Below are 15,039 nucleotides of genomic sequence, written 5' to 3'. Positions count from 1 at the left end.
AACCATTCAGATTTTCTTATTTATGTTCAGGCGAGTAAAGATTCCATTAAAATACTGATCAGAAAATTACCTATACAATTGTTTACTATTTTAGTTCCTAATGATATTTCAGACTTAAGATCGTTAATTAATATTGCACAAAATGAGGGAATGTATGAAGAACATATTAATTTTGAATTAAATAAAAATCCAGAAAACCGTAATAAAAACGCTAACCCTAAACAGAATTTTAAATCATACAAATCATATGTCATTCAGACTGGTCCCGTTTGCGGAAGGACTAGAGGCGTTGAAGACCACTTTAGTGGTTGTGCCCTCGGGCTTAAGAACAGCGTGATGTGGAAGGTTGTAAGTGGCGGAACTGCTCGTCAAAGGGACCTCGGCCATGTGACCTAAATCGAGGTATTCTTGGATCACAGAGTGATACCGGGCCTTCAGAGGAGGATCTCTTTTTAGGCGCTGCTCGTTACGTAGTGATTGAGCCAGATTAAAGGATCGTGAAGATGCGAGCTCGGAACCACTATGCTCGGGATCACAACGTATTTGCAACGATTGTCACTTCTTGTAGTTTGGACAAAATTGTGTTCACAGACGGAATCACACTCGGGGACTATCTGTATGGGCACTTCCTCCACCTCTCAGAATTTGGTAAGGAGATGATCCAACGAGTCGTCGAGTCCGCAGGTAACTGGAGATATGGGGGCTATCAGCACCCATCCAACTATGGTTTCCTGGCCGAGAAGTGAACCGCAAATGTTAGCCCTCGCGTTGCCGAGGAGGATGGACGGAAGAATGTCGGCTCCTATCAAGAATTCGATTTGGGAGCTCTCGAAGAACTTGGGATCCGCAAGGGGGATGTCAGGAATTCCCTTAAGAAGATCTCGAGGGACTTGATACGAAGGCAGATTCCCGGCCAGCTGCGGAAGAACGTAAGCTGAAGTTTCTAAATGCAGCTCGGGTCTGGAAGGCGATCGAATAGAAAAATGACAGCGTTTTGTGGACTGAGGTTTGATTACGGTTTGATTAAGACCAGAGACTTGGGCCTGGATAGTCTTGAATGGAAGTTTGACGAGGTTGAAAAGTCTCTCCGTAATAAAGGTTGCCTTGGAGCCAGAGTCGATGAGGGTTCGCGCCTGGAAATTGCACCCTAGATGGCAAATTTTAATGAGGGCAGTGCCCAGTAGGCCGGCTCTTGACCCGGTAGCGAAGCACACTTGCACATCAGTGTGATCCTCTGTGGCGCTCGTGCCTCTTGTAGTAGGCGCGGGTCGAGACCTGGATGGCGCAGACGGACTTGGAGCGGCCGCGAATGGATTACCGCGGTGCAGGAGGGTGTGATGACGGCTGTGACACGTGAAGCAGCTATGGGCGCTAGTGCAATCCCGTTGCAGGTGCCCTCGTGCAAAACAGTTCAGGCAAAGCTGCTTTTTTTTAATGTAGTCGGAACGACCATTTACATCCATCTCAAGGAAGCGCGGACATAAGCGAACAGGATGATTTTCTCTGGAGCAGAGATCGCAACCTCTTTGGGGCTGGAGTCACTCTGGCTTCGTAGGAATTAAGCCTACGCACTGGGGCGTTCGCAGGTGTCGACCTTGGCAGAAACTGACCCGAACTGCTAGGTCTGATGTCATTGATAGCCTCCAGAGTGCGATGACGCTCTGTCAAGAACGAGTCTAACTCATTCCATGTTGGAATCTCAGCCTTGTTGTGAATGGATTGCTCCCACATCGAAAGCGTGATGTTGGGAAGCTTTAAAGAAACCATACACACCAGGAGACAATCCCAAGTCTCGACTTGAATAGAGGACATCTCTAAGGCTGTCAGTCAACTCTGAATTGTGCCTTGCAGCTCTTTCAGAGCGGCTCCGGACTCTTGGGGTAGTGCCTGAATGTTAAAGAGGATTTTCAACTGGCTATTGACTAATAACCGCCGATTTTCAAAGCGGTCGGTGAGGCTTCGCCACGCGGAGATAAACCCTTCGTTGGTCAGCGGGGCTTTGGAAACAATGGCGTGCGCATCGTCACTTGTTTTGGACAATAGGTGGAACAACTTCTCTACCAGTGTAAGACGCAAGTTGTGGATGTATATCGCGGTAAAAAGATCTCTGAAGGTGGGCCAACGCAGGTAATCACCAGCGAAAACTTCGGTGTCGACTGGTTGCAAACGGGGGTGTTGGAACACGGACAGAAGCCTGAGTGGGCTGGTAGGCGGCCTTGTCTATTATTTCCTGAAGCTGGACCAAACATCTCGAAAATACGGAGTAGCAGTAAGTGTACTTGGATTCAAGCACTGTCGAGGTGGCCGTACTGTCGGTGGACGCGGAAAAAAGATCGGAGCAACTTTCATAGGATTTGGTCCCGATGGACTTGGCAAATGCCAGGGGAAAGTCGTTCTGGTTCTGCGGCGCTCGGAGTATGAATATCCGTTTGAAATTGGCTAACCCGGTCTGTTGTGGCAATAAACTTTTTGAGGGCGATGTCTATCGCAGTTTGAGCCATCTTGGACACCGACCGAGAAAGCCTTGACAGGGGACCGGGGATAGTCTCGACGGACTCGTCGCTTTTTGCCCTTGGAATGGCAATGGCAGCCTTTGGCGTCTATTGAGACGGCCGCGGAGACGCGGATAGATGGGATCGACCGCGGTTTCTTGTCGTCTCCCGTGGGCATTCTCGGACTCGAACTCTGCGGCTCTTGTCGACTGACCTGAGCAAGGGGCGTTTCGTTCGGAACGTGAGGATATTCACCGTTAAGCTCTAGGCGCGATCTGAGTCGCCAACGAGTTGCAAATGAACGAATGAAAAAAAAACACACAGAGAACAGTCACACTGTTAATTTGTACGGTGTAGAAAGCACAGTGCCATAAAAACGAGAAGAATCGGAAGAAAATATTTGGAAATCGATGAAAATATATTGATTAGATATATAATTCTTTCCCTTTTCCCTTGGTGACTTCTGTTTTATTAGTTATTGTTGCCAAATAATTTAATTGTATTAAGGTATTTTATTGTTTTTTTTTGGGTTTGGTAAATATCTTTGATCGCAAAAAAAATCCGGAAAAACGCAATAAAAATAAATAAATTAATTACTTTGCCGGATATAATTAAATAATATTTATGATTAAATAATAATTATAATTATGAATTAATAATGTTTATAATTAAAAAATAATTATAAATAATTATTTTTGAGCGGAGCCGGAACTGTGGAATTAAAACCTTGGCTTTGGTTCGGGACAAATGTTCACCGGGTTATGCCGTCGGCAGCGCAGTGCATGCGTGAGGGGCCCGGGAGAGAGAGAGAAGGGAAAAAAATCAGCAACAATAATAACACAGCCGCTGGGGCGGTTAATGCAGCAATTTGGAAAAAAAAACAATCACGGTCGCACCCGTGTGGATTTGAATTTATTTTATTTTATGTTCCTGTATGTGGAGGCAGAAAATATATTTATGTAGATATGGACATGCAAATTAACTTTCTCACTTGTGAATTAGTTTAAAAAATTTATTTTTATTTTTTATTATCACTTATAGCCTACCTTACAATTTTTCAATAGGTCGAACCTATTTTATTCACTGCTCTTTTACTTTTCACTTGATTTTTCTTTGGTGCTCGGTTCGGATCTCAAAAACGGACTGGCCTCCTCGAGTTCAATGATCAATAATCAAACCTCGGCTTAAGAGATTTATCTCAAAAAATTGATAAAGAGAATGACTCAAGAGAGTCAGAAAATAGGATGATGCAATTTGCCAATTAAATTTGAAATCTAAATTTGGCTGGAAAAAAAAAAAAGTTGTTTATAAGTTGGGTAAGAGCCCCTAAGTAATGTGTCATATAACTTGCATGCGTTTATGGATATGTGTATTTTCCTGTATATGGAGGCAGAAAATAGTTTTATGTAGATATGGGCATGCATGCGTTTATGGATATGTGTAAGTGTATATCGGTACAGTAGAGCGTCGACGAGTGGACTGTATTTGAAGTGATGGAACAGATGAAATTATGTGGAGAGAAAAAAAAAACACAAGACAAAAAATATCTCGACAGCGGCGGACTGCTCGGCGAACAGGGAAACTCCCGAAATTAGTTCACACCGAGTGGCTGATATTAGTTATGCCTTTTTATTTTCCACCACACAATTTCACTTTTTGTCGTATTTCTTTTTTCTCGGAGGCAGAATTGCACTGCACTATGTACACAAGTTGTCACGCGCGTGTATGTGTATGTCTGGAGGCACATATGCCTTGACCGTTGGCAAGTTGATGTACAACGGGGAAAACGGCAAGGAGTATGGCGACGCACACAAAGCGGAGACGGATAAAAAATTTGTTGGAATTGAAGGATTGTTAAATTTCTCGACTGCCGTTGTGTCGGGGAAACTCGGACGTGAAGTTGAGACGAAAAAATTGATCTTGCTGCAGTGTGAACGAAATTCAGCGAGAGGGAGTCGGAAAATGCTCGTACTTATCTTTTTTGCGGAAAAAATCACCGAAGCTGCTGGTCGAATGGCAGAAGGATATCCTTATCCGGCTTGAAGGACCAACATGTTGAAGGGGGGCGATCCTGCCACAAAAAAGAATTGAAGGCACAAAAAAATTCCCACGGCGCAAACTTAAAGGGAGAGGAAATTAATAACTCGGGGGCGTCGTGGTGTAATTCAATGTGTTTTATTCGGCTGCATACATGAGACTCTTACTTAAACCTTACGCCGCGCTCCTGCCCGCTTTACTCCGCTGAAGCGAGAGCGGGAGATCGGCAGCGGCCGTCCAAGGAGTTCGGATCCGAAACCCGGAGCTCGCACTCTGGAGCGCGGACGTTGCGAGAAGAGAGCGTAGTAAACAGCGGCGATGCAGTGGGCCACAGACCTAATCAAATATGATTAATACAAATATATTTTGTCTGCCCATTCAAAATATCCAATGTGAAGTTTTGACATCAAATGGTCCTATTACACTGAACAAATTAATTATGTTACCCAACAATAGTATTTTTAAAACAACTGAACCATTTTATGTACACAGTTTTTCAATTATAAATAACAAAAATAGCACAGTTACCATGTTTGATAAAACATAAAAATCAATTACTTCAAAATCAGTAAAAAACCAAAATTTTTATATCCAAAAGCCAACAGAAACAATAAAATATTCAGCTCAGGAATCAATAAAAAAAAAAGATTTCGAATTGTTTCGATTAGATCACCTGAATCAGGAGGAAACTTTAGGGTTAAAAGCTTTATTAAATAAATTCAAAAATCTTCAATATGAAGAAGAAGACAATTTAACATTTACAAATTCTATTAAGCACGTACTAAATACAACACATAACACGAAATTGAAGTCGAAAACCAAGTGCAAGAAATGCTTAATCAGGGATTAATTAGGGAAAGTAATTCACCATAAAATAGTCCTACCATAAAACCAAACCCCCTTAAAGTTAAAGCCATAGTTTCCTATCCAACTCCAACAAAAGTAAATGAGATCAGAGCTTTTCTTGGATTAACAGGTTATTATCGCAAATGTATTCCAAACTACGCAGACATAGCAAAACCAATCACCACATGTTTAAAAAAAGGAGCAAAGATAGATACACAAAATCTCGACTACATAGAAGGATTCAAACACCTTAAAGCTTTAATAATAAGAGAACCAAATTTCCAATTGCCCGATTTTGAAAAGAAATTCACTTTAACTACAGATGCCAGTAATTTAGCCCTTGGGCCGTACTTTCTCAAAATTGTCATCCTATATCCTTTATTAGCAGAACACTTAATGAACACGAATTAAATTACAGTGCTATCGAAAAGGAATTACTTGCAATTGCCACTAAAACTTTTCGACATTATTTACTAGGACGACATTTTCTCATTGCTAGTGACCATCAACCTCTTAGATGGCTGCATACCTTAAAAAACCGAATGCCAAGTTACAAAGATGGAGAGCCAAATTAAATGAATACCAATTTAAAATCGATTATTTTAAAGGAAAGGAAAATTCAGTTGCCGATGCATTATCAAGAATTAAAATTGAAGAAAATCATCATAGTGAAGTTACTCAACACAGTGCAGAAGAAGACAATAGCAACCTTATTCATTTAACAGAAAAACCAATAAACTATTTCAATAAACTATATTCGATAAAAATAAAGTAGAGCATTCAACAATATTCGGTAACTCCATTACGACAATTTAATATAATGAAATAACACTTGAAAAGGCCAGACAAATTTTACTTGATCATTATACCCGTTACTCGTAGAGTAAAAGGGTATATTGTATTCGTGCAAAAGTATGTAACAGGTAGAAGGAAGCGTATCCGACCCTATAAAGTATATATATTCTTGTTCAGGATCACTAGCCGAGTCGATCTAGCCATGTCCGTCTCTTCGTCTGTCTGTCCGTCTGTCTGTCCGTCTGTCTGTCCGTTTGAACGCTGAGATCTCGGAAACTATAAAAGCTAGAAGATTGGCATTTTGCATGTAGATTTTAGGAGTTCCTACGCAGCGCAAGTTTGTTTCAAAATGCTGCCACGCCCCCTCTGACGCCCACAAGCCACATGCAGTGGCCACAGTTTTTATGCTATTATGAAAATTTTAATTGATATGTATTTATTTCGTCAATACCTATCGATTGGCCTAATAAAAGTTTGCCACGCCCACTCTAACGCCCAAAAACCCATTAAACGCTTAAACCTGACTAGCGCCTACATTTCCGCCTTTCATGGCGCCATCTAACGGATGACTTTGGAAACGCTGGCCAAGGTACTAATTTGAGCGGCGAAAAACATACAAGAAGGCATATTTATATTAAGTTGTTTAGCTGAGTAACGGGTATCTAATAGTCGAGGCACTCGACTATAGCATTCTCTCTTGTTTTATTGATAGAAACATTACCATTTATATTGAGAGCGATGTAGATTTTGAAATTATGCAAAGAGCATACAAGGAAATTATTAATACCACCTAATTTGCAGCCTCTACCTATTAAAGAATGTTTGTTCATACATCGAATTCAAAGAAATAATTCTTCAATCACATGAAAAAATTTTACATACAGGTATACAGAAAATGACCAAATTATTCAAAGAAAATCACTTCTTTCCAAATAGCCAACTATTAATTCAAAATATAATAAATGAATGCAACAAATGCAATTTAGATAAAACAGAACATAGAATCACCAAAATGCCTTTTAAAATCATACCTAGCCCTGAACATTGTCGATACAAATTTGTGGTAGATATATATTCATCTGAGGGAAAACATTACATCAGTTGCATTGACATTTATTCTAAGCTAGAGCACCCGGCGAACTTTGTCTCGCCCCAATTTCACGACTTCATATAACCCCAGCGTGAAACTTCTGGTATTTCGGCTGAAATAATCGAATCCAAAGCTGAAAGTGCGCATGTGGTAAGCCACGCTTCTGCCACTCAACCGAGTACATCCAACAACGAACTACGCCAAAAACCTTCTGCTTAACGATGTAATTCATAAGTACTGTGATCTTTTGCTTGAATACTCGTGCAGTGATGTAATTTCGGGACATTTAGGATTGCATGTGAACGTGATGAATAAATCCGGGCGTCCGTAATTACGGACATACGTCATCGCATCTTGAGCGTACTCATGCATATGGCGCGGGCTTCCAACATAAGTAGCTGGGAGAATGGTCAAACAACCGATGCTGGCCGCGTGTCCTTCAGTAGCGATGGCGTCACGCATGTGGATGTACTCGCCTGAGCGCAACTTCGACTGATTGAAACGAATGAAATTGAGACGCTCCGTTTCTACTTCGACGTACATGTCGACACAGTACTGTTGAAACAAACGGCGGTATCTCAACAGATGATTGTCAACATCTAGTCGAATCATCAATCGATACGCATAAAAATTCATAGAGCTGACCTTCTTATTCGTTTCTTCTCCTAAAATTTGAATTCAAACTAAGTTGTAGAATCAAAAAGAAATAATGACTTGTAAACAAACCTGTCGTTGGATTGACCATCTTTATGTTGAAGTGATACCCATCTTCTCCACGACAGAACATCAACGGGTATTAAAGTGCATCATATGACCGATGAGTCTCATAAACTTGCTGCAATTGGCCATCATCCCGACGCTTGAGAGCAATATCGCGTGATTCCACATTCTCGCCAACAATCACCACTGCGACTTCATTAATAGTGGGAGCATTAAATTGTCTTGCATAGCTTCCTTTTGTCAGCGCTGATAATGATTTTGTGGTCGTTAGAATGCATTGTATCCAGTGCGGTTTTGAACAATCTGACCAATTCATTACCCTCATGCAGAAGATTTTGCAATTGTGGTACAACTTCACGTTTAGTTGCAGTGAAAATTGCACAACGCTGATTTAGTTCATCTTCCGAATCACCAATGAAGTAGATCTGAAGGTATTTATGATCTTTGTTTGGTGGTGGTAACAAAGCGCCCGCTCGATGGTGAATTTGCCTTGAATCTGAATGTTGGGATGCAATTTTGAAAAAATGAGATAATAAAGCGACGCCATTACCTTATAACTCGGATTGTAGCCTGGTTGATGAACAACCTCGGCTCCAAATGACGTAATTTGAAAGCATCCGTTATATTTTTGTGCAAGCTTTAGGAAGCTGTTTGGGCTGAATTTCCATATAGTAGCGAATACAATGTCTCTGGTCAATGTCACCTGCACAACATAAGCCGGGGGTTTCCAATCGAAACTTCAGTGCATTGCAATGCTGACATACGACAGACAATGAACCAATAATAATGCAGCTATGATCTTTGTAGGGTGTTTCGGAATTGTATGCGAATGCAGCGCGTTTCAAGTTATCATTTGCGGCTGGTCTTCTTCTACTCACATTTTGTCGGGCTTGAGGTGGTCTTTGTGCAGCGCGAAGCTGTGCAATTCGGGCGCGTGCCGATGCATTTATTTCTGCACGTACCTCTTGCGTTTGATTATAACGGACATTCTGAGAATGTTTCGCATTTCGTGAACGCCGTCCAAGTCTTGATATCAAAGCAGGCATTATTTCCAATTAAAACTTTGGCAATGTTTCGTTAACTCGTGTTTTTACAGTTTTATGTACAACAATGAAGGCATTATTTCCAAAGTACAACAATGAATACATCTCTTGAGCCGATAGCGGCAGGTTTTCCCAAAATTTTCTTATGCATTAACCTTCTTCTGGCAATTACAAACAACTGAAAAAAAATTTGAGCCAAATCGGGCCAGCCGTTCTCTTGTTTTGCGATGTCGTACATTTTTTGCACCATTTTTATATATATAGATTCGCTACACTTGAGCAAATTAAAACTAAGGACTGGATAAAATGCATGAACGCACTAATGCGCATTTTTAATCAGTTAGGCAAACCCAAATTACTGCCTAAATGTTAAAGAGGATTTTCAACTGGCTATTGACTAATAACCGCCGATATTCGAAGCGGTCGGTGAGGCTTCGCCACGCGGAGATAAACCCTTCGTTGGTCAGCGGGGCTTTGGAAACAATGGCGTGCGCATCGCCACTTGTTTTGGACAATAGGTGGAACAACTTCTCTACCAGTGTAAGACGCGAGTTGAGGTTGTATATCGCGGTAAAAAGATCTCTGAAGGTGGGCCAACGCAGGCAATCACCAGCGAAAACTTCGGTGTCGACTGGTTGCAAACGGGGGTGTTGGAACACGGACAGAAGCCTGAGTGGGCTGGTAGGCGGCCTTGTCTATTATTTCCTGAAGCTGGACCAAACATCTCGAAAATACGGAGTAGCAGTAAGTGTACTTGGATTCAAGCACTGTCGAGGTGGCCGTACTGTCGGTGGACGCGGAAAAAAGATCGGAGCAACTTTCATAGCTCTTCTCCACCTCTTCCCACAGGGCCCGGATTTGGTCCCGATGGACTTGGCAAATGCCAGGGGAAAGTCGTTCTGGTTCTGCAGCGCTCGGAGTATGAATATCCGTTTGAAATTGGCTAACCCGGTCTGTTGTGGCAATAAACTTTTTGAGGGCGATGTCTATCGCAGTTTGAGCCATCTTGGACATCGACCGAGAAAGCCTTGACAGGGGACCGGGGATAGTCTCGACGGACTCGTCGCTTTTTGCCCTTGGAATGGCAATGGCAGCCTTTGGCGTTAATTGAGACGGCCGCGGAGACGCGGATAGATGGGATCGACCGCGGTTTCTTGTCGTCTCCCGTGGGCATTTTTGGACTCAAACTCTGCGGATCAGCTCTTGTTGACTGACCTGAGCAAGGGGCGTTTCGTTCGGAACGTGAGGATATTCACCGTTAAGCTCTAGGCGCGATAAATTAATTACTTTGCCGGAAATAATTAAATAATATTTATAATTAAATAATAATTATAATTATGAATTAATAATGTTTATAATTAAAAAATAATTATAAATAATTATTTTTGAGCGGAGCCGGAACTGTGGAATTAAAACCTTGGCTTTGGTTCGGGACAAATGTTCACCGGGTTATGCCGTCGGCAGCGCAGTGCATGCGTGAGGGGCCCGGGAGAGAGAGAGAAGGGAAAAAATCAGCAACAATAATAACACAGCCGCTGGGGCGGTTAATGCAGCAATTTGGAAAAAAAACAATCACGGTCGCACCCGTGTGGATTTGAATTTATTTTATTTTATGTTCCTGTATGTGGAGGCAGAAAATATATTTATGTAGATATGGACATGCAAATTAACTTTCTCACTTGTGAATTAGTTTAAAAAATTTATTTTTATTTTTTATTATCACTTATAGCCTACCTTACAATTTTTCAATAGGTCGAACCTATTTTATTCACTGCTCTTTTACTTTTCACTTGATTTTTCTTTGGTGCTCGGTTCGGATCTCAAAAACGGACTGGCCTCCTCGAGTTCAATGATCAATAATCAAACCTCGGCTTAAGAGATTTATCTCAAAAAATTGATAAAGAGAATGACTCAAGAGAGTCGGAAAATAGGATGATGCAATTTGCCAATTAAATTTAAATTCTAAATTTGGCTGGAAATTGGTGTTTACATTAGCGGACTTTAGGGATCGCTTTGGAAATCTTTTGTTTGCATTAGCGGACTCAGGGCTCGCTTGGGGGCTCCGAAGTTTACAGTATCAGCTTGGATGTTTACAGCATCCGTTTGATGCGGACTTCGTGAAATTGATCTGGGAGGGAATAATTTAGAGGCGTGTTGACAGAAATAGGTGACCACGGATTTATCTCGGGTTTTGTCAGAGTTAATTGGAAATTGGCTCTCGGCTCAAAGTTGTTTATAAGTTGGGTAAGAGCCCCTAAGTAATGTGTCATATAACTCGCCCCATTCTAAATTGAATCGTCCCGATTCATTGGAACTGATATTTTCTTCTAGGGTATTTTCATTGACGGGGATATTATTTATTTCATTATCGGAAATTTTGTTTTCTGGTTCGATTTCTATATGAATTTGCCATGGTTTGAATATTACAAATTTTCTGTATTTAATTACAACCATAATAATTAAATATATAATATAACTGTGAATATGATTAATATTAACGTAACTGGTATTTGTGTTTGTTTAATTTGAATAAAAGGATTTAGATTGTTAATATTAATTAATATTAATACCACCTAATTTGCAGCCTCTACCTATTAAAGAATGTTTGTTCATACATCGAATTCAAAGAAATAATTCTTCAATCACATGAAAAAATTTTACATACAGGTATACAGAAAATGACCAAATTATTCAAAGAAAATAACTTCTTTCCAAATAGCCAACTATTAATTCAAAATATAATAAATGAATGCAACAAATGCAATTTAGATAAAACAGAACATAGAATCACCAAAATGCCTTTTAAAATCACACCTAGCCCTGAACATTGTCGATACAAATTTGTGGTAGATATATATTCATCTGAGGGAAAACATTACATCAGTTGCATTGACATTTATTCTAAGCTAGAGCACCCGGCGAACTTTGTCTCGCCCCAATTTCACGACTTCATATAACCCCAGCGTGAAACTTCTGGTATTTCGGCTGAAATAATCGAATCCAAAGCTGAAAGTGCGCATGTGGTAAGCCACGCTTCTGCCACTCAACCGAGTACATCCAACAACGAACTACGCCAAAAACCTTCTGCTTAACGATGTAATTCATAAGTACTGTGATCTTTTGCTTGAATACTCGTGCAGTGATGTAATTTCGGGACATTTAGGATTGCATGTGAACGTGATGAATAAATCCGGGCGTCCGTAATTACGGACATACGTCATCGCATCTTGAGCGTACTCATGCATATGGCGCGGGCTTCCAACATAAGTAGCTGGGAGAATGGTCAAACAACCGATGCTGGCCGCGTGTCCTTCAGTAGCGATGGCGTCACGCATGTGGATGTACTCGCCTGAGCGCAACTTCGACTGATTGAAACGAATGAAATTGAGACGCTCCGTTTCTACTTCGACGTACATGTCGACACAGTACTGTTGAAACAAACGGCGGTATCTCAACAGATGATTGTCAACATCTAGTCGAATCATCAATCGATACGCATAAAAATTCATAGAGCTGACCTTCTTATTCGTTTCTTCTCCTAAAATTTGAATTCAAACTAAGTTGTAGAATCAAAAAGAAATAATGACTTGTAAACAAACCTGTCGTTGGATTGACCATCTTTATGTTGAAGTGATACCCATCTTCTCCACGACAGAACATCAACGGGTATTAAAGTGCATCATATGACCGATGAGTCTCATAAACTTGCTGCAATTGGCCATCATCCCGACGCTTGAGAGCAATATCGCGTGATTCCACATTCTCGCCAACAATCACCACTGCGACTTCATTAATAGTGGGAGCATTAAATTGTCTTGCATAGCTTCCTTTTGTCAGCGCTGATAATGATTTTGTGGTCGTTAGAATGCATTGTATCCAGTGCGGTTTTGAACAATCTGACCAATTCATTACCCTCATGCAGAAGATTTTGCAATTGTGGTACAACTTCACGTTTAGTTGCAGTGAAAATTGCACAACGCTGATTTAGTTCATCTTCCGAATCACCAATGAAGTAGATCTGAAGGTATTTATGATCTTTGTTTGGTGGTGGTAACAAAGCGCCCGCTCGATGGTGAATTTGCCTTGAATCTGAATGTTGGGATGCAATTTTGAAAAAATGAGATAATAAAGCGACGCCATTACCTTATAACTCGGATTGTAGCCTGGTTGATGAACAACCTCGGCTCCAAATGACGTAATTTGAAAGCATCCGTTATATTTTTGTGCAAGCTTTAGGAAGCTGTTTGGGCTGAATTTCCATATAGTAGCGAATACAATGTCTCTGGTCAATGTCACCTGCACAACATAAGCCGGGGGTTTCCAATCGAAACTTCAGTGCATTGCAATGCTGACATACGACAGACAATGAACCAATAATAATGCAGCTATGATCTTTGTAGGGTGTTTCGGAATTGTATGCGAATGCAGCGCGTTTCAAGTTATCATTTGCGGCTGGTCTTCTTCTACTCACATTTTGTCGGGCTTGAGGTGGTCTTTGTGCAGCGCGAAGCTGTGCAATTCGGGCGCGTGCCGATGCATTTATTTCTGCACGTACCTCTTGCGTTTGATTATAACGGACATTCTGAGAATGTTTCGCATTTCGTGAACGCCGTCCAAGTCTTGATATCAAAGCAGGCATTATTTCCAATTAAAACTTTGGCAATGTTTCGTTAACTCGTGTTTTTACAGTTTTATAGTACAACAATGAAGGCATTATTTCCAAAGTACAACAATGAATACATCTCTTGAGCCGATAGCGGCAGGTTTTCCCAAAATTTTCTTATGCATTAACCTTCTTCTGGCAATTACAAACAACTGAAAAAAAATTTGAGCCAAATCGGGCCAGCCGTTCTCTTGTTTTGCGATGTCGTACATTTTTTGCACCATTTTTATATATATAGATTCGCTACACTTGAGCAAATTAAAACTAAGGACTGGATAAAATGCATGAACGCACTAATGCGCATTTTTAATCAGTTAGGCAAACCCAAATTACTGCCTAAATGTTAAAGAGGATTTTCAACTGGCTATTGACTAATAACCGCCGATATTCGAAGCGGTCGGTGAGGCTTCGCCACGCGGAGATAAACCCTTCGTTGGTCAGCGGGGCTTTGGAAACAATGGCGTGCGCATCGCCACTTGTTTTGGACAATAGGTGGAACAACTTCTCTACCAGTGTAAGACGCGAGTTGAGGTTGTATATCGCGGTAAAAAGATCTCTGAAGGTGGGCCAACGCAGGCAATCACCAGCGAAAACTTCGGTGTCGACTGGTTGCAAACGGGAGTGTTGGAACACGGACAGAAGCCTGAGTGGGCTGGTAGGCGGCCTTGTCTATTATTTCCTGAAGCTGGACCAAACATCTCGAAAATACGGAGTAGCAGTAAGTGTACTTGGATTCAAGCACTGTCGAGGTGGCCGTACTGTCGGTGGACGCGGAAAAAAGATCGGAGCAACTTTCATAGCTCTTCTCCACCTCTTCCCACAGGGCCCGGATTTGGTCCCGATGGACTTGGCAAATGCCAGGGGAAAGTCGTTCTGGTTCTGCAGCGCTCGGAGTATGAATATCCGTTTGAAATTGGCTAACCCGGTCTGTTGTGGCAATAAACTTTTTGAGGGCGATGTCTATCGCAGTTTGAGCCATCTTGGACATCGACCGAGAAAGCCTTGACAGGGGACCGGGGATAGTCTCGACGGACTCGTCGCTTTTTGCCCTTGGAATGGCAATGGCAGCCTTTGGCGTTAATTGAGACGGCCGCGGAGACGCGGATAGATGGGATCGACCGCGGTTTCTTGTCGTCTCCCGTGGGCATTTTTGGACTCAAACTCTGCGGATCAGCTCTTGTTGACTGACCTGAGCAAGGGGCGTTTCGTTCGGAACGTGAGGATATTCACCGTTAAGCTCTAGGCGCGATAAATTAATTACTTTGCCGGAAATAATTAAATAATATTTATAATTAAATAATAATTATAATTATGAATTAATAATGTTTATAATTAAAAAATAATTATAAATAA

General features: G+C 41.4%; 2 protein-coding genes across 2 annotated transcripts; both read right to left on the bottom strand.

Annotated features, from left to right (window-relative positions):
• Nucleotides 1-243: 243 nt before the first annotated feature.
• On the bottom strand, nt 244-8,031 carry LOC123037189. The gene is made up of 3 exons (XM_044456811.1): nt 7,987-8,031; nt 7,499-7,925; nt 244-520 (listed from the first exon to the last, which is right to left on the bottom strand). The coding sequence occupies exons 1-3, from the start codon at nt 8,003-8,005 to the stop codon at nt 244-246; spliced, it is 723 nt and encodes a 240-aa protein (XP_044312746.1). The 5' UTR covers nt 8,006-8,031.
• A 4,093-nt stretch (nt 8,032-12,124) lies between these two features.
• LOC123037188 lies at nt 12,125-12,667 on the bottom strand. Its single transcript, XM_044456810.1, has 2 exons — nt 12,623-12,667; nt 12,125-12,561 (listed from the first exon to the last, which is right to left on the bottom strand). Exons 1-2 carry the CDS (start codon nt 12,639-12,641, stop codon nt 12,125-12,127), a joined length of 456 nt encoding a protein of 151 aa, XP_044312745.1. The 5' UTR covers nt 12,642-12,667.
• Nucleotides 12,668-15,039: the final 2,372 nt, after the last annotated feature.

This window comes from Drosophila rhopaloa, unplaced genomic scaffold (assembly GCF_018152115.1).
Source record: "Drosophila rhopaloa isolate 14029-0021.01 unplaced genomic scaffold, ASM1815211v1 contig_153, whole genome shotgun sequence".
Classification (NCBI taxonomy): Eukaryota; Metazoa; Arthropoda; class Insecta; order Diptera; family Drosophilidae; genus Drosophila; species Drosophila rhopaloa.
This window is presented reverse-complemented; position numbering and strand designations above follow the sequence as displayed.

Bases quoted from the DNA above. Each gene is read 5' to 3' on its own strand.
- LOC123037189 (XM_044456811.1), bottom strand. The intron at 521-7,498 runs GTACTTATGAAT...TCCCGAGCATAG, and splicing joins TATTCAAGCAAAAGATCACA to TGGTTCCGAGCTCGCATCTT.